Here is a 26,977-nt window from a genome sequence, read left to right on the forward strand (position 1 = left end):
CATGGACGAGGCGACGCCACGTCCCCCAGCCGACATTAGATTATATCCGTAAAACTAATAAGAACGTCACGTACTAAATCAATTTTATAAGTTAATTTAATTATGTTAACCATTTTCCTTCTTACATTACGGAAAAGTCTTCCTTGGGCAATCAATCAGACACCCATCGAAATATACAAATATTCCTCATGAATTAGGCAACGCTCCGATTAAAATATAAAAATATGCTTATTAAAAATTTTAAAATTTGTCACGAAAATATAATCAAATCCTAAAATTTATAATCGAGTGCTTCCATTGACTCCGTCCAGCTTGAGAAAGTGTAAACGAGTTTTAAAACTTGTAAAAAGTATAATCAATTCATAAAATTTATCAAATTGATACAATTAAATTTTTTCTGTTAACTCCGTTTAAGTTGACTAACGAAAAATGCTCACATGGCTTCTTTGAATATTTTTTATAGCTAAAACGATGTTATTTTGGTTCAAATATAATTTTTAATATAATTTTTTAATTATATTAGATAAAAAGGCTAAAATTAAATAATAATAATAATAATAATAATAATAATAATAATAATAATAATAAAAAGAAGAAGAAGTTAGAACTAAACGGGGAGAGCCCTCGTGGCGGCCCCCCCACCATCATCGGGAAGAGCCGGCAGTGACAGGCGAATGGTCAGCGGGAGTCGCTGGCCCCCAGCTATGCAATAGTCTAGCTCAGAGGATATGAAAACATCATTATTTACTAGCATGGCTAACATTGGGTATATATATACATGCACGGGACATCTTCCACGACGTGGTAGCAAGCGAGGACTATCGACTAGCGTCACTGTCGATCGATAATGGATGGATACACGAGCTGTCTGAGTTTCCGCACGCCTGGAACGAACGCTCTCCTCCGCTTCTTCGTCGTCTTCCGAGCGCCATAACTGATCGGACTGGACTCAACCCCCTCCTCCACCATTACGCACTGTACAAACACATAAAAACACACCAGCCTCCATGACACTACCGGCTTTGTTCCTCCATTAATCCACCCACCACGCAAGCACGTCTTCTTTTCACCTCAGATCCTCCAGCATGTCGTCGAGGTACTGACCCTCGTCGCTAGGACGCTGCAAAGAGCCAAACCACTTCATCACCCACATCATGAAAATCTCATCGAACAGCAGCAGATGCCCCAGCTGGAACGAGTAGTAAGCGTCGGCGCACGCGTACTTCACTTGCCTAGGGGTAAGCCGCCTCGCGTCCCACTTGCCCAGCGCGATCTCCCTCGGGATCTTCAGGTCTCGCCCCTTGAGCTCCCTCACCAGCGTCGCCAAGCCCGCTCTCCTCAGCTCCCTCCGGTTCGTCTCCCTCGCCGCCAGCTTCCCCAGATCCACCGCCTTCTTCACCTCCAGGCCGTAGTCCTCGCTCAGCTTCGCCGCGTCGGGGGCGATCCGGACGCCGGTGAAGACGAACCTCGGGTCGCGGAGGGCGAGGTAGAGCGACCGGGGGAGGCAGCGGGCGCGGAGGATCTGGTAGACGAGGCAGCAGCGGCCGATGCAGAGGTGGATGGTGGCGACGGGGTGGCGGACGCCGCGGGCGAAGCTCGGTCGCCACTTGATGTCGAACCCGACCGTCCGGGGGTAGTCACGGGCGGAGAGTAGATGGACGGAGATCCACAAGTCGACGGCGCTGGGGCAGCGAGTGACGAGAGCGCACACGGTTCGGTTGTGGACCACGACCTCGAAGGATGTGGCGCACTCGTGAGGGGATTCGACTTCTTCGATAGTGATAGCCATGGTGGAAGTATTGACTTCTCCTCTTCCTTCTTTCTTAGACTCTTTTCAGAAGCTGGAAATGGGTTTTGGATTTCATCGGTGGAAGGAGATGATTCTGATGATTGAAGGTGAAGAAATGATGCATTGTGCGTTCCAGGAAATGGAAGTACAATAATGGATGGCGGAGGAAATGGACGCTACTATGATCAACAAAGACATTTACCCTTTTCATCGGACGGTGAACATATGGTAAGAAATCCGTACCACGGAGCCCGCAGCCAATTAGTGGGGGGTGGAAAGGAGTCGTTGCTTTATGTTCTTTTTGTCTTGTCACTCTTTTATCTTTAATGGAGAATTATATTTTGGCTTTCATATTTTGAAATTTAAATTTCATTTATTTCACGAAAAATAATTTTTTAAAAAATATTTTTCATATTTTTCGATGTGAGCGAAAAGTAAGTGGTCAAGAAAAATATTCTCCGATCAACGAAAAATTTCCTTCTAAATCCGAGGAAAACAATTTCTTTTTTCGAAAAATGGAAATCATTTTCTTGATCTTTCTTTCCTTATCTCTTTCACACTTCCTTTATTTATAATTACTTTTTCACTTTATTTTTAATTATTTATTTTTTTAATTCGAATATTTTATATTTTCTTTTTCTTTTTTCTTGTTCTTTTTTTTTCTCTTCCTCCTTCCTCCACCAGCCGTTCATTTTTCCTCTAGTTGCCCGTTTCTTCCTCCCTGTCTCCTTCCTCCGGCCGCCTTGGGATTGGCCATGACTTGGCTCGGCGAGCTCGAGGCGGCCAATCTCGACGATTTGGGGCTTGCCGGATCGGCGACCTTCGAGCTCGATCGAGGAGCAATAGTGGTGCTCAAGGAGGACGGATGCGATCTCAGGCCTCCTTCGATAGAGCGCCTCCAAGAGCGGGTTTCACCATGCGGTATTCTGGACCAAGGCGTCAGCGCCGGCGGAGGCAAGGGAGCGGATGGCGAAGGCTTCGGAGAGGCGGACAACGAGGTGGACAGTGGAAGGGGACGCCGCTGCCGCCTAAGGTGTCGAAGAAGAAGACGACAGCCTTCAATTTGGCTGAAGACGATGAAGAAGATGAAAATGGTGATTGAGGTGCATCCAAAAACTACACGCGCACAAGCGCACATATATATATTAAAATTTTGAATTTTTTATAATAATAAAAAATAAAAAAATTATTGAAAGGAGTTCGTGGAGGATAGGGGTGGCCACGGACGAGTTTGGGCCTAAAACCGGCTTGTTGACCAACCGGAACCGGCCCGGCCCTCATGGGCCGATTACGGTTCCTTCAAATTAGGAATTGGTGGTTCCGTGCCAATTTCGAACCACCAATTAGCCGTTCGACCAAGCCCAACGGTTAAGCTTAAAAAAATAAAATAAAAAAACTAGGGGGACCCTTTGCCCCGTGAGCCCAATTTGGCCGTTGCATTGCAACAGATGCTTTTTTTTTTCTTAGTTTATTAAAACCATCCTAAATAATCTCTATAAATACCCCTTTCCTCTTTCATTTTTTCTCACAAATTCTCTCAATTCTCTCAATCCCGGCTCAATTCTCTCAATTTTCTGAGTTCGCTTTCTGCTTGATTCTCTAAAAAAAAATGGCAAGTGGAAGCATAATCCGGTGACGGGGGAAAGAGCGCGATGCGGATGGGGGAATTCGATTATTCCCATCCTCATGAATATGATCATCGTGAATTTACAAATTGGGTAGACGAGAATGATAATATCAACGGCATTCCCAACGTCGAGTACGTCCCAACGCAATAAAATCTTCATCCTTCTACCAGTGTCGAAGAAACATCGACAACACAAGAACCGGAATGGGAGGGTACATCCAACATATGAAAACACTTCACGAAGGAACATTTAGGCGAAGATAAGTATTAGGTAAAATGTAAATATTGTAGGACAACATATAGTTTTATAGGTGGAGGTGGCTATGGAATATTTAAACGGCATATGAGGTCAAAACATGCAATACAAGTGGAGATCAATACTAGCCAATAACAAATTTTCGGATACGCCAATCTTCACACTTCTTCTTTATTTCGTTACAATGAAAAAATTTATAAAGAAACATTAGCTCAATATGCTGTCATTGATCATTTACCGTTTAATATTGATGAAAATTTTGGTTTTAATTTTTTTATAAACACTGCATGTACTCCGTAAGCAAAACTCATTCTGAAAAATACTCTTAAACGGGAAAAATTTTAGACTTTTTAAAAAAAGGAAAAAGAGATTTGAATTTTTTTTTTTATGAATTTTAATGGACGTGTGCATATAAGTAGTGACATTTGGAGTAATCCTTGGCAAACTCATTTTTATATGGATATCACATGTCATTGGATAAGTGACGATTGGAACGTTCAAAAAAGAGTTATTGCATTTCAAATTTTTTATGATAGGCAAGTTTTAAATAAATATAATTTGATTAACAATTTTTTTTAGTTGGTTTGATAATGCCGCGGCAAATACCGCTTCCATTCCTGATTTAGAAAAGATTTGTAAACCCGTTTTTTGTGGATAATTTTTTCACATTAGATGTGCTTGTCATGTTTAAAATTTATGTGTACAAGATGGTTTACGAACTTTTGATATTTTTCTCAACCCAATAAAAAAAGAAATTCAATTTTTATGGAAACATTCTCAAATTATAAAAAAAATGGGGTAGATTTTGTAAAGCAAATAGAAGAACACCAAAAAAATTTCCAAAAGACGTTTCGACTAGTTGAAATTCTACCTACGAGTTACTTAATAGCAATCAATCTTTTGCTTATAAAGATTTATTATGCGCGTTTATTTCGAATAATGTTTCAGAAATTAATTTATTCCAACAAGATTGGGATATTTGTAAATAAAAAAAACATTTAAAAGTTTTAAACGATGTAACTTATAGTTTATTCTGTGTTTATTGTTCTACTGCACATTTATTTTTAATAGAATGTGTTAATATTGTCGGTGTTTTTAAAGAATACGAAAAAGATGATCAATGAGCTCCGACTATTATAGCAATGCGAGGAAAATGGCTGCTTTATTATACCGAAATTTCTCTTATTTATTTGGTTGCTTTTGTTTTTTATCCACGTATGAAATTAAATGGTTTAGGTGATTATCTAAATAGCTATTATGAATGTTTATATTTAAATGAAATAGTAAACGTTAGAATTATACAAGCAATGGTTAAAGACGCAATAGTAGAATTGTATAGTGAATTTTATAGTACATATAGTTTAGGTGATAGTGGATCTTCCTAGCCTAGTGACGTACAAAGCGGGGAGAGTAGTAGAATTAGTAAAGGGTATAAAATGCTGATAAGTAGACAAAAAAGATAAAAGAGAGCAACATGTAATATTTCTGAAATATAGACATATTTAACCATTTCTTTTGAGTTTGGTGAATCCGAAGGTACAGATTTTCCAATTCTAGAGTGGTGAAAGAGGCATTCAACTCAATTCCCAACCCTCGCTCTCATCGCAAGATAAATTTTAGCAACCCCTTGTTCAACGGTTGCGGTTGAACAAGCATTTAGTGCTGGAGGATTAATTTTGGACAAGTGACGTTCAAGATTACATCCGGATTCGATGGAGGCCCAAGCTTGTCTCGATGATTGGATAAAGGCTCAATTTCGACAACAAAAAATGAATCGCAACGCAGAAGCCGAATTCTTCGATGATAATGATGGAAATACCACCGCCACGACTACCGAAACGGATAGCGACGATTGATGATGAGGTAAGTTGGGGTTATCAAAGGTAAAAAAACTACATTGGCTTTGATTCTTCTATTCCCAATAAGATATGTAGGCGCTTAATGATAATTCATTAAGTTCAAGCCCCTTTCCCCTCTCTTTTTTTCCCCCAAATTTGATTACAATGTACAATTTGATGATAATATATATTTAATAAATTATTATTTAAAATTTAAATATAAAAATCTGAACCGGATCCGATACCGCCCCTTAAGGGGCCTGTTTTGATTCGGGGGTGGCCACGAACCGGAACCGGCCGGTTTCGAATCGTGGCCACCTCTAGTAGAGGAAAATCGAACATGATTTTCTATACCAAATGATGCAAAAAAATTTCTGGGTCTTTTTTATAGTTTAGCCAAATATCAAAAAAAATTGTCATTTTCTTGGAAAATAACTATCCGAAAAAATATTTTCCGAAACGCTCGCATTTTTCGCCAAACAAACGGAGCCTTATTACAAATTGCCTGGAATTTTCAAGTTTTATAAGGTGGCTCTTGAAATTCCGAAATTGATTGCAATGTCCCTAGCCTATCCTTCCACCGGAGCTCCGGTCATGTTACTCATCACATGATTAGCTTCTCTTACAGAGGGCAATGGCATCTGATAGATGAATAGTATTTTGTCTCGCGAGTTTTGGCACTTGCCGGAAGTTGCACCCTGATATTTCAGTTGTTTGCAATTTTCTCTTCTAAGGTCTCGAAATCAATTGCGATGTCCATCCTAGTGTTAACTTTGGCTTATTTTCGTAAAAGGCCCTCACTTTTAATAATTTTTTAATCTAGCCCATACTTTAGAAATAATTAGTCAAATAACCAAACTACGTATTTCGTTTCAGTTGTGGTCTCCAAAATTCATCCAAACTTTCAAAGTTATTATGAAATCATGCGAAATTCATATATCATTTTCACAAATTGACCTCTTGAAAATTGCCATACAAGGTAAGACACAAAACAAACTAGGAATTGTAGAGAAAGGTCCTAACATTACAAGACAAAATACAATCTACTAATTTTTTTTTAGCACAAATTAACGTGTTTATTCTAAAAGTCAATCGTTTTCCTTGTTAAATAAAAGGGAAATTTTATCCAAAAAATCCTAAACCAATCGCAACTTTTATATTTAGTCATAAACTTTTTAATCGTGACAATTGAGACCTAAACCTTTTCAGATTTTGCAATTGAGTCCATCCGGCCAATTATGACCAGAAATCCAGTTGTCTACGTGGCACGGCTGGCGCTGGTGTGCACAATTTATGAGAATATTTTAATAGTTTTTCTATTATTTTTCTTATTTTTCTTTTCTTCTATTTTACTTCTTTACTTTTTTCTATTTTTTATTTTTCCCTTTTCCCTTTGCTGACCATCTCCAGGCCTCATCGATGGCAAGGGAGGTCACCAGCCTCATTCGATGGCTGCCCTTGTTAAATTAGGTGAGATCGCCCTTCGCGGGATCGGGCCAAGGCCACCCTCGCATGAGGTCGAAGGAAAAAGGGAACATCCAAAAAAAAAAAAAAAAGGGAAAGAGAACAAAACATAAACAAAACAGAAAAGTAAACACATATAGAATTCGAAAAAAAATTAGACAATTATTAAAAATTGTGCATGTTAGCGATTTCCCAGCAAAATTGGCTGAATGGGCTCTCAATTGGCAAAATAGGAAAATGTGCAGGACTCAAATACAATTAAAATGTTTATGATTGAATTGATAAAAGTGCAATATATTTAGTTATAATTGTATTAGTCTATCCTAAATAAATAATGATGTTAATACCAATGTCAACTTATAATTAACATGATTAATATTACATAATTATTGTGTATCGTAAGTACATAATATCAATTAATATACTATCCACAATAACAATTGAACTTAAATTTTGATTTAGTAATTCTAAATTATTGTTGATTAATTACACATTACGTGATTAACCTTAAATAACTGCAACTGTTTCTCTAGCAATTCATTATGAATAATTATTATTTTAGAATATATACAATAAATTGAAATTAATGAACAATGTGAATTCGATTACATTCCAACATATATATACAATATTAATTAAAAAGTATTAGCTAATTTACTTTTTATGGATAAATTTTGTAACTTTACAATATATAGTATAATAAAATTTTTGTAAGTACAAGATTAATTAACTTTATTGGAAAATTATCATTCAATTCCATTCTCGCAGCTTTTTTTCCTACAAACAGATACAATAATTTGCATTCGATTACATTCCAACAACTTATCAAACAATGATATTGGAAATGGAATGGTCATTCCGTTCAATTTCATTCCTTTCCCATTTTATTTCATTTCACCGTATCAAACACAACATATTGGAATGGTCATTCCATTCAACATAAGATTTTGTCTTCTGATTGTAAAGCCAACAATAGGAATTGTCGATTTGCCGTCTTAAACACAACGTATAGAACGGGCTAACTTTTACAGCCTATGAGTACTTTTACTTTTACATCAAAGTAAAGTTTTTCTTTTGTTCTGACAAAAAAGGTACTGTGTCTTCGATCTTCTCTTCATCCTTTTGCTTTGAGCACAGAAGGCCTATGCAGATTCCTCTTGCGAACCTGAAATAAGAGCACAACGTTGAAGACATCGTCCATCTGATAAAACAAAAACACTGATGTAATGCGTCTGGTCAACTCTACTAGCTTTATTGTTTGTACTGAGGATGGTTGACACGCCGCGAAGCATAATTGCACAGAAAAAGATCACCATTGGTATTGATCACAGCTATAGGATGTCTTTAGGATGCTGGAACAGGATTCGCTAAATTCGACATCAACATACTTGAGCAGCTGGTAAAATGCTCTTTCTTTTCCAAGGCTCGACAGGAAATCTTCATTCCATGCTTGGACAGAGTCATAAACAGTGCCTAACATACCTATCTTTACTAGCGGAAGAGCCAAAAGAGAGTATTGTGCCTTGCGTTATCATCCAATCAATCATCATAACTTATGTTAGGTACGTGAATTGCTCGTTCTGTCCTATAAGGAACCCGAATCAAAGATGCTGTCTCCCCATTACCATCTCCAAGATGACCTTCTCCAGCATGATCGACTCCAGAAGAAAACAGAACTGCATGAACAAATCAAGTCCTCGATTCGTGCAATTGTGAATTATCTCAGATGAGTGATCAATGGGTACTTATTCTCTTCTTCACGTTATTCCCTTCCTTGACATCTAAGCAGTAATCGCAACCATGATGATGCACTTGTCGTCGTTTTTCCTGTAATCCATATGATCATTTTGACTTAACATCTCAGGAATTCTAGGTGCATCCATATGATCCTCAACAAGCACAGTTTTAGGAATAAGTGACTCCCATCAGGCGTCTCAGTAATTTCACGACCACATGTTGTTCCCTCGATGCTATGCTGTCCACTACACATAGTGAGAAAAACAAAAAAGCACAGGCAAAGTTCTTGGAGTCCGCAGCACTACAGAGTAGCCACCAACTGACAGGCTTAACAGCAAATTAAGCAGAAACAAACTCTAACTCGTCTGCTAATATGTGGGCACAAGACAGATCAGAGAGCAGATGACATACCGCGAAACTAAGCTCTAGCCTCAGCAGGAGCATCGCCAAGGAGCTTGAACTCTTGCAACGACTTGAAGTTCATCCATGGCTTCACCCAAATCTTAGCATCATACACTTTCTTGACGCCGCCATCAGCCGCCTCCAAGGTAATGTAATACATGGTGCCCGAAACCACCTGCTGCTTCACATTCACCACTTTCCTAAGCTCCAGAAGAGCATTCTGCACCACACATTCGCTCAATCCATGAGACACAAACTCAGAATTCACAACCAAGAAATCCACATTCGAAAAACAAGTCCGATGAATACTCTTCATTGAGTCTCGAACGAAAACCAATCAAACAACCAACATTGATGTCCCCTGCGACAACACTAACACCATAATCTCTCTCTCTCTCTCTCTCCACCTGTTCTTTGCCCGAATCAAAATACCCCTCCATCATTAATCTTCCGAATGTCACCTTATTCGCAAGTTTTATTGTAATTAGATAATAAAACTCACCAATTTTCATGCAAACTTTTCCTCTCGCCCCAAACTAGAAATTGCAAAATTCTTTTGCAACTCCCACTGAGTTTTTGCGTGATGAAGGAACAAAAGAAAAGGGGGAAGAAGAAGAAGAAGAAGAAGACCTGCTTCTTGTTCTGCTCGTCGACGGCGAAGCGAGCGAGGCCCTCGATCTCGAGGCTGTTCTGGTTTCCAGCAAATTGACGGATATCACCTACCCTAGCCATTATCCCCCTCTCTCTCTTTTCCTCGCTTCTTTCTGCCTCGGATTTGCAGGCGACGATCGAGAATTTCTCGGTAGCTGCGAGATGGGAAGAGACTCTACTTCCTGGTCTTCTTATAGGCGAGGCGCGATGGTTATTCCCGTCGCTGCCGGGGGCGCTGTCGAGGAGGAGTCTTCGCTCCTAAGTCATTTTGCTCGTGGGCTTTTTGGCTTGGGCTGTGCCAAGCGTGTTAAGTTTGTGGTTTGCTTAGCACCTAAGCTTATATTGTGCTTATATTAAGAATAATCGCTTATATCTTCTATAAAAATAAATCAAATAAAATATAATTTTATCGTCCACGAAAATATTTAAATATAAATTATCATTGACAATAGAGACACTCTTCATCAATTATTTATTCCATGCGGTATTATCCATCGATTTTACTTCTTCTTTTTTACGCTAAACAAATGGAGTGATGTTGGTTCACATAATTCAAAATTATCAATAACTTCTCCGCTTGAGCTCACGTGTCAATCATATTTATTAAACATGTTCCGTATGAAATTATTTATTTTCAAAGATATCAAATGACTTCGAAGCGTTTTTTTAAATAAAATATAAGATAATTTGTTTTGCGAAAGACAAATGATTTGAATTTTTGTTTAAAAAAAGCAGTAGTTTATTTCGCGTGTGATGAATCACATGAAAAAAAATGAAAAAGTGATCTCTTCTATATCTTAAAATAATTAATTAATGATTTTTTTATTATAGATAATAATTTATATTTTATTTTCATGAACGACGGAAATATTTTTGTAAGCGATAAGAGATCATTTTTAGAAGAATGCCTCATAAGTTATTTACTTTTCGTGAAATAAATGTAGCTCTAATATCGAAAAACAAAACTTTTTTGTCCCAAAAAACAATGAAGATGATCATGAGAAAGATCATTCGGTAGACTTGGTTGGCCACGAGCACGTGCCCTTTTAGAGAAGTCACTTTCCAAATTGTCGAAACTTTCGAGTTAGATTCGATGGACATGAAACGTTTTGTCCAAATCTTCGCTTACTCCTTTGTGGCTGGGTGCAGCTGTGAACTCGCGTAAATTCAGGGACTTTCGCGCAAATTGCCGGTCAAACATTCAAACGCTTCTCGCACTCTTCAGAACATCTCGCTCCGCCACATCGCAGAGTCGCCAGTCAGCTCCATCGGGCGCGAGCGAGTCGAATCCACTTCCCAATAGCTCGGACCAGCGCCGCCTCATCCCCCGCCGCATCCATGGAGGCTCCGACGCCTGAAACCGAATCGAAGGACTTGAAAGCCCTCGCCTCGTTTTACTCGAGCTACGTCTGGAACCGGCTCTTCGGTTCCTCTCCTTCTCCCGGTTCCAGTTTTCTCGGGAAAATCTCCCGCCTGTACCGCCAGACTGCTCGCCCGAGGTCCCGCAGGCGCACGTCCCGTCTTCCTCTTCCGTTGCCTTCCAATTCAGCCGACTGCTCCGTGTAAGGCCTCTCTCTTCGTAGACGTTCTCTCCTTTGTCGAGAAAATGGGAGGACCTACGACTTTTAGGGAGCGATTGACAATGTAGCTTGTTGCAGTTTGTGCGGTCGATTCAGATGTTCGGTTTTGCAGGCCGTGTTGATTGCGAACTGCAGGCGGTCAATGTGTCCGTGCCCTTCATTTTCAGTTGATCGTATGCTGTACGAGCCATCGTAATGATGTCTTAATGGGTAGAAAATATATTGGCCGTGAAAGTTGCATGGAGATTGAGCAAGTATCTAAAAATCTGCTGTAGTGGAGAATCGATTGCTTAATGTGGTTGATGTCTGTTGGAATTATAGTCGTGCCTAGTTTTGGTTCATGCTTCCAACCAGAGGTTCTTAGTTAGCTCTTGAATGGTGTAATGCAGGGTTTTAACAGAGGCATCTAGAGTTTACGATGTCCTGGAGGATATTATGGAACATGTATTATCGTATCTGCATGACATTCAGAAGCATTTGCAGTTTTGGCAAACGCGAGCTGAGGTTATTTAATTTTAGTTCATAGTTCTGGAATACAAGTTACATTTTGCCACCGTCCGGCCGTAGCGTTTGAGAGATGTCTTCTGATTTTTCCTTTCTGAATTCAGGGTTCTAATGGTCAAAAGATGTTCTTCATGATTTTTGAGAGAGGCCCTCTTGCTTTCGTAGATGAAACAGTTCGGTTGATACAACATTCTGTCACAGAGGGCTCTTCATTGCAACACTTTTGCCACTCTGCATCAGCACACATATCTGAGAGGATAACCATTTTGACTTACTTGAGATGTTCGCTTGCTTCTTTTCTAGCCGAGGTTTGTGCGATTCTTATTTTTAGCTTGTTTAGTTAATACTTTCTCGCGTAAAGTTCTGAACAGTCATAGCACATTGATAGCCATTAGCTGATCACTTAGCAGTTATGTAGTATGTGGCTAGCACACATTCTCTATTCTTCTTGACTTGATGTTGATCCTTTCCACCAATTAGATGATCTGTAACATATCTTTTTCATTAGTAGGTCGCGCTTGTTATCTTGTGTTAATTTGTAATATGACTACCAGAATAATTCCTCGAAGGAAATGGGCAATCTCACATGACCGATAGCGAGACCCTATAATTTCATGACGTTGGCTATTGTTTACTATCCTTGGTTTGACAAGTTAACAGAATGAGGCCTAAACAGTATCATTGAAGTTCTTGTCTATCTCCTGTTTGAAAAAAGGATACTTAATTAACTGGCCTCAATTGGGAACACTTGCGTTTGCTTTCTTCTAAAGTTTTTGTATTTGATAGTGATTTAGCAGTATATCAGATGCTAATATCGACGCTGCATTTTAGTTGCTTTCCAATCTTGGCTGGCTTTAGTATGTATTTTTCCTGAGTGTAAAGGATGAAAATATCATTTTTCCGGGATTTCTCATTGCCTCCATCTATTACCTGTGTGAACTCAATATCTAGCTTGAGAAATGAAAATTTTGAATGCTTGGATGTTAATGAAGTATGGTTTCTCCCGGCTGAAAACATAATTAGAATCAATATTGTGATATGAAGTCCTCATCTATTTATCAATTGAATGTGTCAACAATAGATCTGTTTGGATGTCTCAGGCTCTTAGCTATAAGAGGCTCGTCAAAATATCTAGGTAGAGAGGTGTAAATTCGCGTCTTGTCATCATACCAGAGCCACTTAGATCATTTTGCGTCATTTGTAAGATGGAAATCAGCACAAATTTAACCAATAGAAAAAAGTCTTGAAAGATGTCAAAACACAGTCATACATGACATTTTGGTTCAAACGAATAGTTTGTGCCTCTGTAGGATATTCAGTGATTTTACAGCTTTTGCTGCCGTTGTTCATTAGATAGGTTGCTTTCGACATGCTTATTGTAATTGACCCAATATCCGTGCATAGCAATTTCCATGGATGCAATGACTTATTTTTTAATTCGTCATAAGGGATTATAGGTCTATGTTGAAGTTGACAAAAGGGGAGAAGAATTGGTCAAAAGCCCGGAGAAGTCTTTGCCATCTTTATTGGTAGTTATGGACGGTTTATTTTCAAAGTTGGAGGAATCCATTGGCTCTTTGCCCCTGCATAATCAGGTGTGGCCTTCTTTTACTAACCCTTTCCTTCCCCGTCGTAGTTATCCTTGTCCTTCAGATCCTCTCTAGAAGTTACCCTGGAATTTTGCTTAGAGTTTCCCTTTGAAAACTACGGAAGCTGATTCTCTTTTTATACCAATATATGAAAAAGCTTTCATGTCTTTTCTCATGCAGAATAATTCTTCTCCTGATGGAAGCTATTCTCACCGGCTTGCATTTTATAGTTTGCCCACAGTAATTCAGGAGGGTTCTCAGTGGACAGATAGAGAAATTGGTGATGCTGTCAATTTGGTTTACCAGAACATACAGAAACTTGAGTCTTACTTATCTTTTGAGGTAAGTCTTAGTTACTTTTTACACCAAGTAAACTTCTTATTACTTTACTAGAGACAATAGAGCTTTGCTGGTAACTCCATGTTAAATATATTAATTTGAATTGAAGGAGGTATAGATGATGCGCTATAATAGTTTCATATTATTTACTTTTTTAATGTAGTGTACTACTGGCATATTCCTTGCCCTTGCAAAAGCAGTATGTTAAATTTCTTTTATTTGTAAAAAGAAGAAGGAAAGAAATAGTTGATACGGAGATGGATACTCGAAGCTTTTTGCAGTAAAATTTTCGATATTACTATTTTGGTTAGGTCTTAACAGTGCTCAGAGCAGTTCACTACCTCCCAAAGTCCTCTGTAGTTATTATTTTGCGGAAAACTGGCTAATTTACTGACGTTTGATTGTTTTCTTGCCGACTGGAGCATTTCTCCCATGCGAGTAAATCTATTTTTCTTCCCTTAGGTGGCCAAGTACAAGATGCCCAGAAAAGTGACTCAGTACTGGATCAGCTATACATGTGGAGCTGTTGGATTTGCCGCCTGCTCTATGTGGCTGGTCAGGCACAGCAGCTTGATGGGAAGTTCCGATATTAACAACTGGATTCGTGAAGCGAGGGACTCTACACTTAGCTTTTTCAATGATCATGTAGAGCAACCGGTATAGATCCATGTGCTTTTCTTGTTGGTTTACGTATGTATTTAAATCAGTATACCATTGATATTAGGAATTTGAATTGCCTTCTGCAGATAGTTTTTCAATAAATATGAAGTAATGGAACTAATAATTAATAACACCTCATCAGCTTCTGTCCATCAGAGACGAACTCTTTGAAACATTCAGGAAGAGACATGAAAGTGCGATGGAGCTTGAAGAAGTACATTTAACTGCCGAATCTCTCCATAGGTTAGTTTTTTGCTAATTCTTTTTTTCCCAACACGTAGAAGATTGCACATTAAAGTAAGAACTTGGTATTATATACTTCGGTTTTTTAGTTGTGGGAAGACTCCGGTGGACTTCAGATTCGGAGAATGCTTTGCATCTGGCTCTGTAGACATAACATAGGTATAGGTGAGGCAATGCCATTTTCCTTTCGATATACCTGTGAAACTACACATGCAACGGGAAGGGAAACAGACATTGAGAGGTAATACATATAGGGAGAAGAGAAGTGCATTGCTTCAAAGATGGCCTATACCTAAGCCCCAACAACAGAATGAGCAGCAATTCATGTAGATTGACTTGCTAAACCTGTTGCCATTCTATTTGAAAGGAATAATGGAAAGAAAATGGTGATACTACAGAAACCTACTATGTTTCTTAGCTTTTGGTTCCTGATTTGACTTCCAAATCGACTTTCCCCCCTTCATTCCTTCTTTCTTTTCTTTTAACATCTTCTATCATTAGCAGAATGTTGCAGGCTTTCAGTGAGCAGGCTGAGGGACAGAAGCTGCCAGAGGATGCATCTGATCAGCAAATGCTAGAAATAGTTATGGCCAGGTATATGGTTAGTAAAAGAGTACTTAAAGGGATGCCAGGCTTTAGACATTGCAGTTAAAATTTCACAAGTGTGAGGTCTTAAACTGCTACTCTGTGGATTAATATCTACTTGACAGAGCTCTCAACTACTTGTGTATATGCTGTTATTTTGATACTTTCCCTTTGGCTGATAAGCTCACGAAATTCCAAATCCCATTGTTCATCTCTTTATTGTAGATATGAGAAGGAACTGATGCATCCTGTGAAGAATCTTCTCAGCGGAGAGCTTGCCCGTGCTTTGCTCATTCAGGTAGTACAGAAAATGCTTAGTGGTTTTGCTTTTCTGGATATTGAGATGTGAGTTCTTTTGTATGGTACCCTTGGAGTCAAATCAGGTGACCGTGCCATTTATTTTTGTGGCTGCAGGTCCAGAAGCTTAAACTGGATATTGAAACGTGAGTTCTTTTGTATGGTACTTTTGGCCAGTCGATAGTTATCAGCTTCTAATTCTCCCACTTTCTCTTACTACTTTAGTCTCGTGATTTCCTGTCGTCATCAGGGCAATGCTTGAGCTTAACCAGATACTTAGAGCAAATGAAATCAACTTTGCAATACTAGCTGCCTTGCCAGCATTTTTCCTGTCTCTTATTCTGCTGATGATAATGAGAGCTTGGCTAAAACAGGTGAGATGGCCATGTGGTGTGATTTCACAAGTAAGAAATGTGCTTTTCATTTCACTTTGATTATGATATAGTACTTACTAGCTGTGAGAGTTGGTTTGCTATTCATGCAATGGTGAGCGCTGATTATATATCTCACTGTGTGGCATTCGGATTACATAGTTGGCATATTGTTTTCTAGCTGCACTTTGACCAATGAGAGCAACTAGAAACATATTGCAACTTCTCGAAATTACTGCATCATGTATAAAGACAAGTTAGGTAGTTGCTCCAATCTTAATTTAGTTCAATTATATGTAGTTGCAAAAATATTTTTGTTCCGGCATGCATGCACTCCGTAAAAGGATTTTTGCTGCATGTTCATCTACTGAAAATTTCCTGAGATAAAGATAATGCTGTAATAGCACTTCGATGTGGTGTATGCGAGACTTGTGTATGCTATGGCCTCTAAAACCTCCTCTATTTTTCTTAGCTGTTTGAGCATCTGTGTTGGATGCTGATTTTCTATTTAACCATTTATTTTCCAGGGCACTTTTACTGTTTTCTCATGTCTTGTTTGCTATTCCGTGTATATGTGAAAGAAAAGGATGGTGTCAGGACTCACCCATTAGATAGAGGTGTCGTGTTCTGTGCTTGTGTCCACTGTCCGCTGTGTGTTTGTGTAATTGTTAGAACTTTTTCTATTTTTATCCAGGATACTAAAGCTGAAGGTAGAGGAAGAGTTGCTCGTCTGCAAAGGAGGTTACTTTTGGTGGAGATTGAGAAACGAATCATGCAGTACCAGAATTTCATCAACCAAGGACTGGTAAGGCTCTATTCTTCATACGTACTTGCCACCTGTATCAGCTACATGAAAAGTTCCACGATAAGAACCAGTTGGATCTTATTATGTTCATCAGATTGAATGGAGTGCATATTGCATATTTTCTGTCCTTTTTGTGAAAGAGATGCATCTGTTATAACCAGTTGGATCTTAGGGACTACAGTATCAAAAAAGTATGAAAGTTTCAACTACTGGAATTATTATCAGTGGCAATGATAGTGTCCATGGTAATATTTTTAGTTGCTGGTCCGTTTTGTTCCCTTGGTTCCTCTTTTACACAGCAGAATGAGGAAAATGCTCTAAGTTTCTTCTAAGGCGTCAGTGCCAGTGGTTAGATAGATTGAGCTTGTTAGTTCTCTACGAAGTAGGAGCGCACCAACATTATGTTCTTCATGGTTTTATAATGCTTCGCACTAGATCTCGCTTCTAATATTGGAGAAGTGTTTATGTTGCTATAGATGCAGTGAAAAGTAAGTTCATCTTTCATGCCTTCGCGATGGGGAAGAAAACCGCAATTTATACACTGATACTTATTCTATCAAGAGAGTGAGAGAGAGACATTCGGTATAATTTGTTCTCTGCCCATCGAAAAGGTACTGATTTTATGCATGTGCAGGAAAATGATGCACGGTGCATGTATGGTTTGATGTTGTACAGTCTAGATCGCCTATACCTTGCTGTTGAGAGGCATGCAAGAGCAACTGGGGAATGGCCGTGGTTAGTTGTTAATTTACTTTTGCTTACAAATATATGTTCTCTAACTACTCATAGTCCCAATGGTTAGCCCAGGCATGTAGTAGTCAGTACCTGCATGCAATGCTATGTACATTCATCGGTTTGTACTTGTGTTGAGAGCACTTTAAGCAGAGTGCATGGCTTGGAATCTGTCTCACAATCCCAAATCGTACATGTCCGACATTTAGTGTGGTTTTGTTGAGCTTGATAATCTTCTGGTTGGGACGAGAAAATTTTATTGTCCTCCGATTCAGATTCTTTCTTGCTTAAGTATATCTAACACTACTGTGTTACAAATATACTGTGGCTAGTGAATGAGTTGACAAATATAGGTTGGATGCCGATAATTTGGTATGGTGTGACTATCGTAATGAGAGATAAATTGCCAGCCCTAATCTAGAGAGTGAAACTTTTATCTGCAAGAGCATGCTAATATTGCGAGTTGAGCAGGTTGAGGCAAGATATCATCGACTTGGCAAAGCCTGGCCTTCAGACGACGTACAAGTTCAAAGTGACATCAAGGATGGCGCGGATGTATGACTGCCTGCTCCCTTCACCAAAACGACAGTAGCATGTTGGAGCGTTTCACTGACCCGAAACTTTTTGAAGGGCTTGACCATTTTATTTTCACACAGGATAAAGGCGGGAGGCAAGTGTATTGATTCTTGTTTTGCTAATTGTAGGAAGAGAAAAGTGATTCGCTCTTCATTAGTTCCTTGCCTTAAATGTGGGGAACTTCTTTTTCTTTGTTTGCTTAGAATGTGTTGAACTTCGTTGACAGAGATACGATGTCCCTGTACTGGCGTGGTTCACGGTAAATTGTGTGACATCGGCTAAGGGACAATTCGCAAGTGGAGCAAGACTTAATGCGATGCTACGTTCCTTGTGTTCTTTTCTCCTAATACTGTTCTCTTCACTACAATCTGAATGCATTACACGTCCTCATTAGATGTCATCCCTGACGGGCATTTTGTCCGATGTGCTTGAGCAAGGACTGATCGGCAGTGTCCCAAGGTGTCTGGCCGATTGGACGAGCATCGTAACAGCAACGAATTGCATGTGGCATGTTGTTCGCTTCCACGGAGAATGATATCACTCTCTTTAAGCGGGGTATTTGACGATTAGATTGCAAGCACGACTACCTCGAGCGTAATTTTCTTTATCCACAACAAAAATGTGTGAATCGTGAGGACCATTTTCAGAAGCCAGAACTTGCGCTGATCCCATCACGTGCGCCACTTAAGTTGACATCAAAAGATAATCTCATCCAAAATCTCGGTAGTAAGTCACGTTGTTATTTAATAATTTAATCATTTTAATGGTGATAATAGTATTTCATGATACCGGAATATGAAGTCATGATGACCGACGTTGATATTTGACTTTGTTCGCGTGAGGTAGATAATACTGCGCCTCTGAAATTTTATGGCTTCATATTAGTAGCTCAAAACTTGGTCGATTGTGCTCAACTATGTTTCTCTTGATTATAAACAGTCACTCTAGTCGAACATATTAGATACACAGTTTTCACCATAGTAAAGTTCGTCATTCTGATAAAATGTGGATAAATATGAGGATTATAATTGACCCGGTCGGATTCGGGAGCCTACAAGAGGGGAAACAACTGAATTCTACTCAAATCAAATAATCGAACCTCTCGTCGGACTCGATACAACCTTAGCAAGTTAGAGGGAGACTCGAAAAGAGGCCCAACCGGCCCAGAAAGCAGGGGTTGCCCACCCGAATGGCGTCGCCCCGCCGCTCGCGCTTTTCAGTCCCTCAAACTGAGCGAAGTAGCGAGCGAACTCTCCCAAACAATATAACTTTCTAATCCTCTCGATCGAAGCTCCGGTTTGATCGGTGTTGATTTTCTTGACTGGGGTTTGAAGCGGAGACAAAGATGAACAAAGCGAAGGTGTTCAAGCTAGCGAAAGGTTTCAGAGGGAGGGCGAAGAACTGCATCCGGATCGCGAGGGAGAGGGTGGAGAAGGCGTTGCAGTACTCTTACCGAGACCGCCGCAACAAGAAGCGCGACATGCGTTCCCTCTGGATTCAGCGCATCAATGCCGGCACTCGCATCCACTCCGTACGTTCTCTGAACCAACCCCCCCTTTTTCCTTTCCACCACACCCTCTCTCTCATGTCGCTCCCTCGGTTGTGGAGGTCATCGATGAGAAGCTTTGTTGCCGGTGAATGTGGTTTCGCTTATTTGCTGAGGTCTGTTTGCTTGCCAACGTGGAGTTTTGGGATTTCTTATCGTAGAAATGAGTTTGCAGCGTGGGGAGTTGTTGTGAGAGTTATGAGCTTGACTTGGGAGTTGCTGTTGTTTGTCCAGCAAGTGCTCGATAAAACGACGCTGAAGCTTGAATTGCTTCGAACTCGCAAGTTTTATGGAGTTTGTAAAGCCCATCGCCCCCCAAGATCCTGAAAAATTGGCCAGTCTTTCACCTGCGAGCTGTTCTTGTTTTTGGGTTTCTGTTTATTGGTGTTTCCGATGGTAGTTTTCCTCAAGTTCTTCACACCTGACCCGATATTGCAGCTATCTTTTGTTTTCGAGAATTGTGTGATCTCAAATTCATAGAATGTGAATACGATGATTTGACTCCATCCTCCTACCTGTTCTATGAAGAATAAGAGTGCATTCAGTCGTGCTTCTCCAAACTAGAACTACCAATGGGTTGTAGTATGAATACATGGTGGTTTTCGTATATGTTGCTCCGTAATTTTCAAGAGCCCATTTGGTCTGACCTTTATCTTGGATGTGTTGTTCCACTTGCTGCCTAAGTCCGATTTTCCAGTTTTGACTTTTTTATTTCTTTGTAGCCTGCTGGATATAAGCACTCGGCGGTCCTTTTTTAACTTTAGAAGTAGTCAAGATTTTCGATTTTGAACCTTCCATCCATTTGCTAATGTACAGAATCGCCAGTAGTTTGAGTTTCTTGCCAAAGCAATGTCCCTCTCCCTTTCTTTAGAACCCAAAAGCCCCTCAATAATACGGTTTCCTTCTAAAAGTAGGATGGTTAGTTATTCCTCTCTCGGTCCCAATCTGATGGATATTCCTGGTAGAGAACTAAGCCAGTTCATCCTTATGATCGTACCCCTTTCTATTACTTCTAAAACGAAATCGTGATGCTTTTCTGAAACCTAGAAATGGCAATGAGTCCTATTCAGGAACTTGTGAATGAGGTGATAAAATTCGGGGCATACTATTATTCGATGTTACCCTAGGTTTTTTAAGTCTCCGATCTTGTCACTTTTCTTATGGACATGGGACTGGAGTGTTTAGTATGCTTGTGGATTTTGTGCTTAGGCGCTATAGCTTGTGACTTCTATCTGTGTCCTTTTATGTATGGCTGAAATACTCCTTTTGTTTTGTTTCAGGTCAACTATGGCAACTTCATGCATGGACTAATGAAGGAGAACATTCAACTGAACAGAAAGGTCCTATCGGAGATCTCAATGCACGAACCACATAGTTTTAAGGCGCTCGTGGACATTTCTCGTAATGCCTTCCCTGGAAACAAGAATGTGGTTCATGCACCTAGGAAAGTGGCCATGCCACTTAGTGTCTAATAGTTGACTTGACCTTCCTGTCTTGCTCTCGGTCTCATGGAAACCAAGTGCTTGTTGTTCCTGATGCACCCTTTTGGGGCCAACAGCGATGGGAATAAGTTATCAAGTTTGTTTTTATATCTTCTTGCCGGGGCTCCTCCTCTCTCTTGCTTGAATCTCATAGGAAAAGATTCTTTGGTGATCCTTCCCATACATATGAAACATTTCCCTCTGTACTGGTGCTCATTACTCTTTTGCTGGATGTGCATGCAAAGATTATGCCCATATCCATGGAGGTGAAACCAAGCAGATGATATAACTGTTCTCTATTTTTCTCTTTTTTTTTTTTTTTGGGGTACTTGTCTAGTGTGACAGTTCAATAAGAGAAAATAAGAGGTTTTGTTTATCTCCCTTTTTCATGATAGGACGTCTGGTATGGGGTGAGGCTTTAGTTTATGTTCTTATGGAAGACGGAGAAGAGTTCACTTCCTGGTGTCTGTTATTTCGTGAGTTCAATTAGCCGTCGCCTCTTCGCTTTGTTGTTCATGCCGGCCACTTGATAACCTGTTGCAACTGTTGCAGGCATATTACTCTTCTGTATGTTTGAATTCAGACTGGAAAAAGCGCCCGGGTGAATTTGGAAATTTCATGATAGAGCTAGGAGTTTCGATGTCAAACTTAGATCAGATGGAAATCCAGGAGTGTTGGGGCCCGATTCATTTCTAGCTCATTTGCTTCGAAGTTGTGGCTTCGTATCACGAGTACATATTTTAGAAGTTCAATTTTTTATATTTTCTGTGACGTAGATGAGGAGGTTCATTCAGAGTGCGATTGTTCCCTCGTGAAAATCATTTTCAAAGAAAATTGTTGGTTTTCATTTGTTTAATGATTTAGGAAAGTAATTTCCTTGCTAGAAGGCGAAATTGTTTTCTTCCAATTTAATCAATTAGTTTTTCATCATCAAAACACTAAAATTTTTTGTATATATATACACTCACGCACATAGATATGTGTGTGTTTGTATGCGCACATAGGTAATGATACTAATGGTACTTGTCGAAATCTCTTGATGCGTCCCGATTGTTCGGTTTAATGTGTTACCAATCATTATATTGGTACAATTGCATCCTCACATTTTATTTATTTGTTACATTGAGTTAGTCTTTGGATTGTTGTTTTATTTTTCTCGCACAACTGCCAGAGTTAGATTACATCACAATATTAACATCCAAATATATCACGTTAATTATGCAATGCAAAACATTGAAGGTATGAAATTCTTATATACGAAAATATATCCTTGTTTCCATGTTTGTGACCAATTCAAAATGTAAATTAACACGCCATGTTAACACGAGAAACATCTTAAATTGCTTAGCTAAACGAATCTAAATGTTTCATGAATAGATAAAGAAAAAGTCAATTCATACTTGACATAACTATTAATCACTAAGATTAAGTCTATATGAACACATTAATGCGTATAGTGTGTACGTCTGGTCAATTGGTCATGTAAAAAATAACTAGCTAAGATTTTATCTTATCAAAAAGTGCACTCCCAATTTTCACGAATCCACCGCAAACGAATCCTCATCATCAAAACACAAAATCCTGACTCCTTTGCTCAGCCGCCAGAGCTAGCTAGTAGCGTGCTGCGATCTTCGACTGCGCCCACTTCTTCCCCGTGTCCCCGTCTCGTTCTCATCATCTCTCTCTGTGACTCGCTTTTCTCGCTCGGTAGCGTTTTTCGCGCGAGAGAAGACGACGACGACCATGGCGATGGCGATGGAAGGAGCGGCTGCTCTGAAACTCGCTCCTCTCAGACCATTTTGCCCTAATTCGACCCTCACTCTCACCACGTCCTCTTCTTCTAGGGCTTCCTTCCGCAGACTCTCTTCTTCTTCTTCCTGCTCCTCCTTGTCTGTGCTCGCCGACAGCGACCCCTCCGCTTCCGGCTCTCTCTCCTTGGGCCACCTCACCCGTCCCGATTTCCCCATCCTCCACCAGGTTCTCTCTCTTCTCTCTCGTTCAATCGCGTGTACTGAGACTCAGATGCATACCCTGCTTCTTAGCTGTATCGACTTCACATTTGCGCTATGGCGGCGATCTCCGGCTTGCCTCGTTGTTCGCCTCTCCGTGGTCTTGTTTCATCGATCGAATGGGATTCTGTTTGGTTACTCGACTCTTTGGTAGATTTATGTATGTGGTTGGCATTTTGATTGCCGCGACTTTCCGCTCCTCAGGAGGTGAATGGCTCGAAGCTTGTCTACTTGGACAACGCCGCGACGTCGCAGAAGCCTAACTCTGTCTTGAAGGCTGTGCAGAAGTATTACCAGGCTCACAATTCCAACGTGCACCGAGGGATTCATTTCTTGAGGTAGCTCATTGTATTGTATTGTGCGTTGAGTGTTTGTTTTTTTCAAGCTTCTGTTTGTTAACGTTCTGTTTCTTATCCAGTGCAAAGGCGACGGATGAGTACGAGTTGGCCAGGAAGAAGGTGGCCGAGTTCATCAATGCGGGAGATTCTAGAGATATCGTTTTCACAAGAAATGCTACTGAAGCTATCAATCTTGTTGCCCACTCCTGGGGCCTTTCGAATTTGAAACCGGAAGATGAGGTAGGACTGTAATTAGGGAGTGCGTGATTGTTCCTGGGAGTGTAATAGTTTTTATATGGCGGCTCCTTTGGAATCAAATATTGCTGCTAATTCAGGTGAAGATCAGATCAGTGGCGAACTGAAAGTTATTGAATGACTGGTGATAGGATGATGTGTCAACATAAGTCAATTTGTTGAGTCTCTGTTGCTTCTTAAATACCATTGTGTTTGTTTCTTCGAGAATAACCTATGGAATTGCGGAACATCATAGAGCTATGGTTGATGTCATGTGATCTTCTCGCAGATCATACTCACAATTGCTGAACATCATAGCGCTATCGTCCCGTGGCAAATAGTCTCAAAAAAGACCGGCGCCATTCTTAAATATGTGGACTTGGATGGAGGCGAAGTACCAGATGTGAGCAAATTAAGAGGAATGCTTTCAAAGAAGACGAAACTGGTTGTAGTTCATCATGTATCAAACATGCTTGGTAGGTGAAGTCCTTGCATGTTATATAATGATTCTTTACTTTGCACATGTTTTAACTGCATTTAATATAGATAAGGTGGGTATTTGCTTATGGGTCGTATATAGTGTTGGTGAAGAAGCATTGAGATGGTTTATGCGATAAGTAAGGATGATGATAGTATCTGCAGATGCCGTTAAATGAGATGAATGTAACATGAGTTAACTTTTTTTATGCTTACAATAGTTCCTAAAACATCTGGATTGTTTCATCTGTCCAACGGAATCGGAAAAGAATGTCGAATGATTATGGGTTATCATAATTGTCTCTTGGCAGCTTCTATTCTGCCGATCGAAGATATTATTCAATGGGCACATGATGTTCAGGCTAAAGTCCTTGTGGATGCTTGTCAAAGCGTGCCTCACATGGTGGTTGATGTCAAAGCCCTTGATGCTGATTTCCTTGTTGCCTCGTCTCACAAGGTTGGGTTCCTCCCTCGGCATTGAAATGTTTACTTCATTGACAAGTTTGTGAAGTTCTGGAATAAACATCCTTCAGATGTGTGGGCCTACAGGCATTGGATTCTTGTATGGAAAGAGTGAGCTGCTGACTTCCATGCCTCCATTTTTAGGTGAGATTTCTTGATACGTAAAAAGCAGGATCTATTTTTCCAGGTATTGCTCTTCTGTGCGCGTGCGCTGTGTGTGTGCGTGTGAGATGTGTGTCAATTGGTGATATTTCCTCTAAATTCTGTTGTGTAGGTGGTGGAGAGATGATTGCTGATGTCTTTCTGGACCATTCCACATATGCGGAACCTCCATCCAGGTTGGCATACTTGACCCTTCATAACCTATTCTGCTGATGACAGGTGGATTGTTGGGCTCTGGGATCCTTTTGGGTGGCTGAGCATTGCATTACTAATGACGTGATGTAAGAAGTAGTCTACATACATTCAGATTAGAGATACTTTGTTTGTCAGTAACTCTTAATTTTGTCAACTATCTTCCATAACAGCTTACTTTCTCCCCGCCTCCTCCCTTTTTTCCCCACTTTTCTTCTTCATAAATGATGTTGGGTTTACTTGGAATAGGTTTGAGGCTGGAACACCTGCTATTGGGGAAGCAATTGGACTAGGAGCAGCTATTGATTATTTGTCTGAGATTGGCATGCAAAAGATTCATGATTATGAGGTGATGGTCTCATTTAGTCCATATAAACGATAGAAAGTTGCCTTGTCTCTATGGAAGTACTTTTTCCCCCTAAATTGAATACTAAGCATAGATCAGTGAAATCCAAATAGTTTATGGTCTCAAGGCATGCATGTTCCTGTGGCTTAGGAAAACTGGTGTTCTCTGTTTCACGATGGACATTTGCTTTTAGGAAGGAAGCATGCTTCTAAAGGAGACTTTAGAATTTGCCTGTACTGCAAGAGGGAAGTGGTTGTAGCATATGAGGAATGGGACACTGCCTGTTGTGTGGTGCGGTTTTGTTTGTGTGTGTGCACATGTGAAGTAGCTATAGAGTATAGATATCTTGCACGCCAATGTAGGAAGAATCTTTTTGCACAACGTATTACATAGATGAGCAATGTATTGGTCTTCCTATATCTGGTTGGGGATAAGTTAAAAGCTTTTTCATGACGGCCTGTTGGTATGCAATGTTGTGGAGATTAGGCACATGATGGACTCTGCAATTTGAGATGTCTTTTTGTTATTTTGCTTTTTGCTTGTTCCAGACAAGTTGGCTAGAGTCAAGATACAGTAGTTTTGGCTGACGTATTTGTCACTTGGATGGTCAATGATTAATTTTCTCCTGTATGTGTAGATGGAACTTGCAAATTACTTGTATGAAAGCCTTCAATCAGTTCCGAGTGTTCGTATCTATGGTCCAAAACCTTCAAGGAATATCGGTCGTGCTGCTTTGTGCTCATTCAATGTCGAGAGCATACACCCCACTGATATTGCGACATTTCTCGACCAGCAGGTACATAAGCAGTTTGGGTAGGCCAGAGTTGTAGATTTCCAGTTTTACCATCTTTTAGCAATTTTTTCCTTCTATTAGCGAAGTCTTTTTTTCTGTGATTTCTCTTTTCACTGCTATGTTTCTTATTTTCAGCATGGGGTTGCCATCAGATCGGGTCACCACTGTGCTCAACCCCTCCATCGCTTTCTAGGAATCAGTGCGAGTGCACGTGCCAGTCTCTACTTCTACAACACTAAAGAAGATGTAGACAATTTCATTCTGGCACTCAACGATACAGTCAGTTTCTTCAATTCTTTCAAGTAAAAGGTGCCTCCCTATGTTATTTTTAGGGACGTGTGCATAAATATGTGGATCTCGGAGCTAGATGGATAAAGAGGAGTCGAGATGGTTTTAGATATAAACTTCTTCAATCAAAGTGCTTGCTTCAGGAATTCTCCGGGGAATACTCTGCTTCTAAGTTGATAAAAACCTAAATTGTACCCATTGTAAAATAGTATCGGCTGTGTTTTTAAGTTTTGGTAACTTGATTCATGTAAAAATCCTAGTTGATGCTTCGGGAGCATGCATGTGGTGGTGGGTGGTCGATTGTCTAGCCCTGTGCATTGAAGCTGTAAGTTAATTGGATGGTAGCATAATGTCGACAGTTTCTAGGCAGAATTTCAGAAGAAAATATGGTAAAGTTCCAAGCAAAAAAAAGTTGTATTTTTGGTTCTCCTCTGCCGTGTACAAAACCGAAAAGTCTGCCCTTTTTGTGCCTGGAAAATTACGGCGGCAGGGATCATTCTTGCGCGGGCCCCGCCCAACTCTTAGGGCCTTTAAATTGGGCTAGACCTTAACTGGGGCCTGGGCTGGCCCGGCCAATCAAGGCCTAGTGGCCAACTCATTGTGC

At 40.1% G+C, this 26,977-nt stretch overlaps 5 protein-coding genes across 11 annotated transcripts; 3 read left to right on the forward strand and 2 right to left on the reverse strand.

Moving 5' to 3' along the window:
• Positions 1-1,066: 1,066 nt before the first annotated feature.
• On the reverse strand, positions 1,067-1,789 carry LOC115734480 (Werner Syndrome-like exonuclease). The gene has a single exon (XM_030665296.2). It carries the CDS (start codon positions 1,787-1,789, stop codon positions 1,067-1,069), a length of 723 nt encoding a protein of 240 aa, XP_030521156.1.
• Positions 1,790-7,830: 6,041 nt separating this feature from the next.
• On the reverse strand, positions 7,831-23,063 carry LOC115734482 (cysteine proteinase inhibitor-like). 4 transcript variants are annotated; one of them, XM_048280026.1, is made up of 4 exons: positions 23,053-23,063; positions 9,744-9,862; positions 9,123-9,333; positions 7,831-8,139 (listed from the first exon to the last, which is right to left on the reverse strand). In XM_048280026.1, the coding sequence occupies exons 2-3, from the start codon at positions 9,843-9,845 to the stop codon at positions 9,130-9,132; spliced, it is 306 nt and encodes a 101-aa protein (XP_048135983.1). In that variant the 5' UTR covers positions 9,846-9,862; positions 23,053-23,063; the 3' UTR covers positions 7,831-8,139; positions 9,123-9,129. The 4 variants fall into 4 exon arrangements, with proteins under 4 accessions (XP_048135983.1, XP_048135982.1, XP_030521157.1 ...); XM_048280025.1 differs by lacking the exon at positions 23,053-23,063 and adding an exon at positions 19,622-19,630; XM_030665297.2 differs by lacking the exon at positions 23,053-23,063 and having other exon boundaries at positions 9,744-9,931.
• LOC115734209 (protein DGS1, mitochondrial) lies at positions 10,925-18,392 on the forward strand. Of its 4 annotated transcripts, XR_007198628.1 has the most exons (15): positions 10,933-11,326; positions 11,734-11,848; positions 11,953-12,156; positions 13,306-13,443; positions 13,618-13,779; positions 14,239-14,433; positions 14,579-14,679; positions 15,184-15,273; positions 15,490-15,562; positions 15,679-15,707; positions 15,812-15,935; positions 16,627-16,737; positions 17,372-17,472; positions 17,941-18,139; positions 18,272-18,392. XR_007198628.1 is itself a non-coding variant. In XM_030664839.2 (14 exons), the coding sequence occupies exons 1-14, from the start codon at positions 11,103-11,105 to the stop codon at positions 18,059-18,061; spliced, it is 1,788 nt and encodes a 595-aa protein (XP_030520699.1). In that variant the 5' UTR covers positions 10,934-11,102; the 3' UTR covers positions 18,062-18,392. The 4 variants fall into 4 exon arrangements, 2 of the variants coding, with proteins under 2 accessions (XP_048135977.1, XP_030520699.1); XR_007198629.1 differs by lacking the exon at positions 17,372-17,472 and having other exon boundaries at positions 10,925-11,326; XM_030664839.2 differs by having other exon boundaries at positions 10,934-11,326; positions 17,941-18,392.
• LOC115734212 (50S ribosomal protein L20) lies at positions 19,264-21,280 on the forward strand. The gene is made up of 2 exons (XM_030664842.2): positions 19,264-19,576; positions 20,872-21,280. Exons 1-2 carry the CDS (start codon positions 19,391-19,393, stop codon positions 21,061-21,063), a joined length of 378 nt encoding a protein of 125 aa, XP_030520702.1. The 5' UTR covers positions 19,264-19,390; the 3' UTR covers positions 21,064-21,280.
• LOC115734210 (cysteine desulfurase 1, chloroplastic) lies at positions 22,742-26,481 on the forward strand. The gene is made up of 10 exons (XM_030664840.2): positions 22,742-23,049; positions 23,286-23,419; positions 23,500-23,659; positions 23,943-24,129; positions 24,442-24,587; positions 24,664-24,736; positions 24,867-24,930; positions 25,196-25,295; positions 25,930-26,088; positions 26,221-26,481. Exons 1-10 carry the CDS (start codon positions 22,816-22,818, stop codon positions 26,389-26,391), a joined length of 1,428 nt encoding a protein of 475 aa, XP_030520700.1. The 5' UTR covers positions 22,742-22,815; the 3' UTR covers positions 26,392-26,481.
• Positions 26,482-26,977: the final 496 nt, after the last annotated feature.

Source organism: Rhodamnia argentea, chromosome 6 (genome assembly GCF_020921035.1).
Source record: "Rhodamnia argentea isolate NSW1041297 chromosome 6, ASM2092103v1, whole genome shotgun sequence".
Classification (NCBI taxonomy): domain Eukaryota; kingdom Viridiplantae; phylum Streptophyta; class Magnoliopsida; order Myrtales; family Myrtaceae; genus Rhodamnia; species Rhodamnia argentea.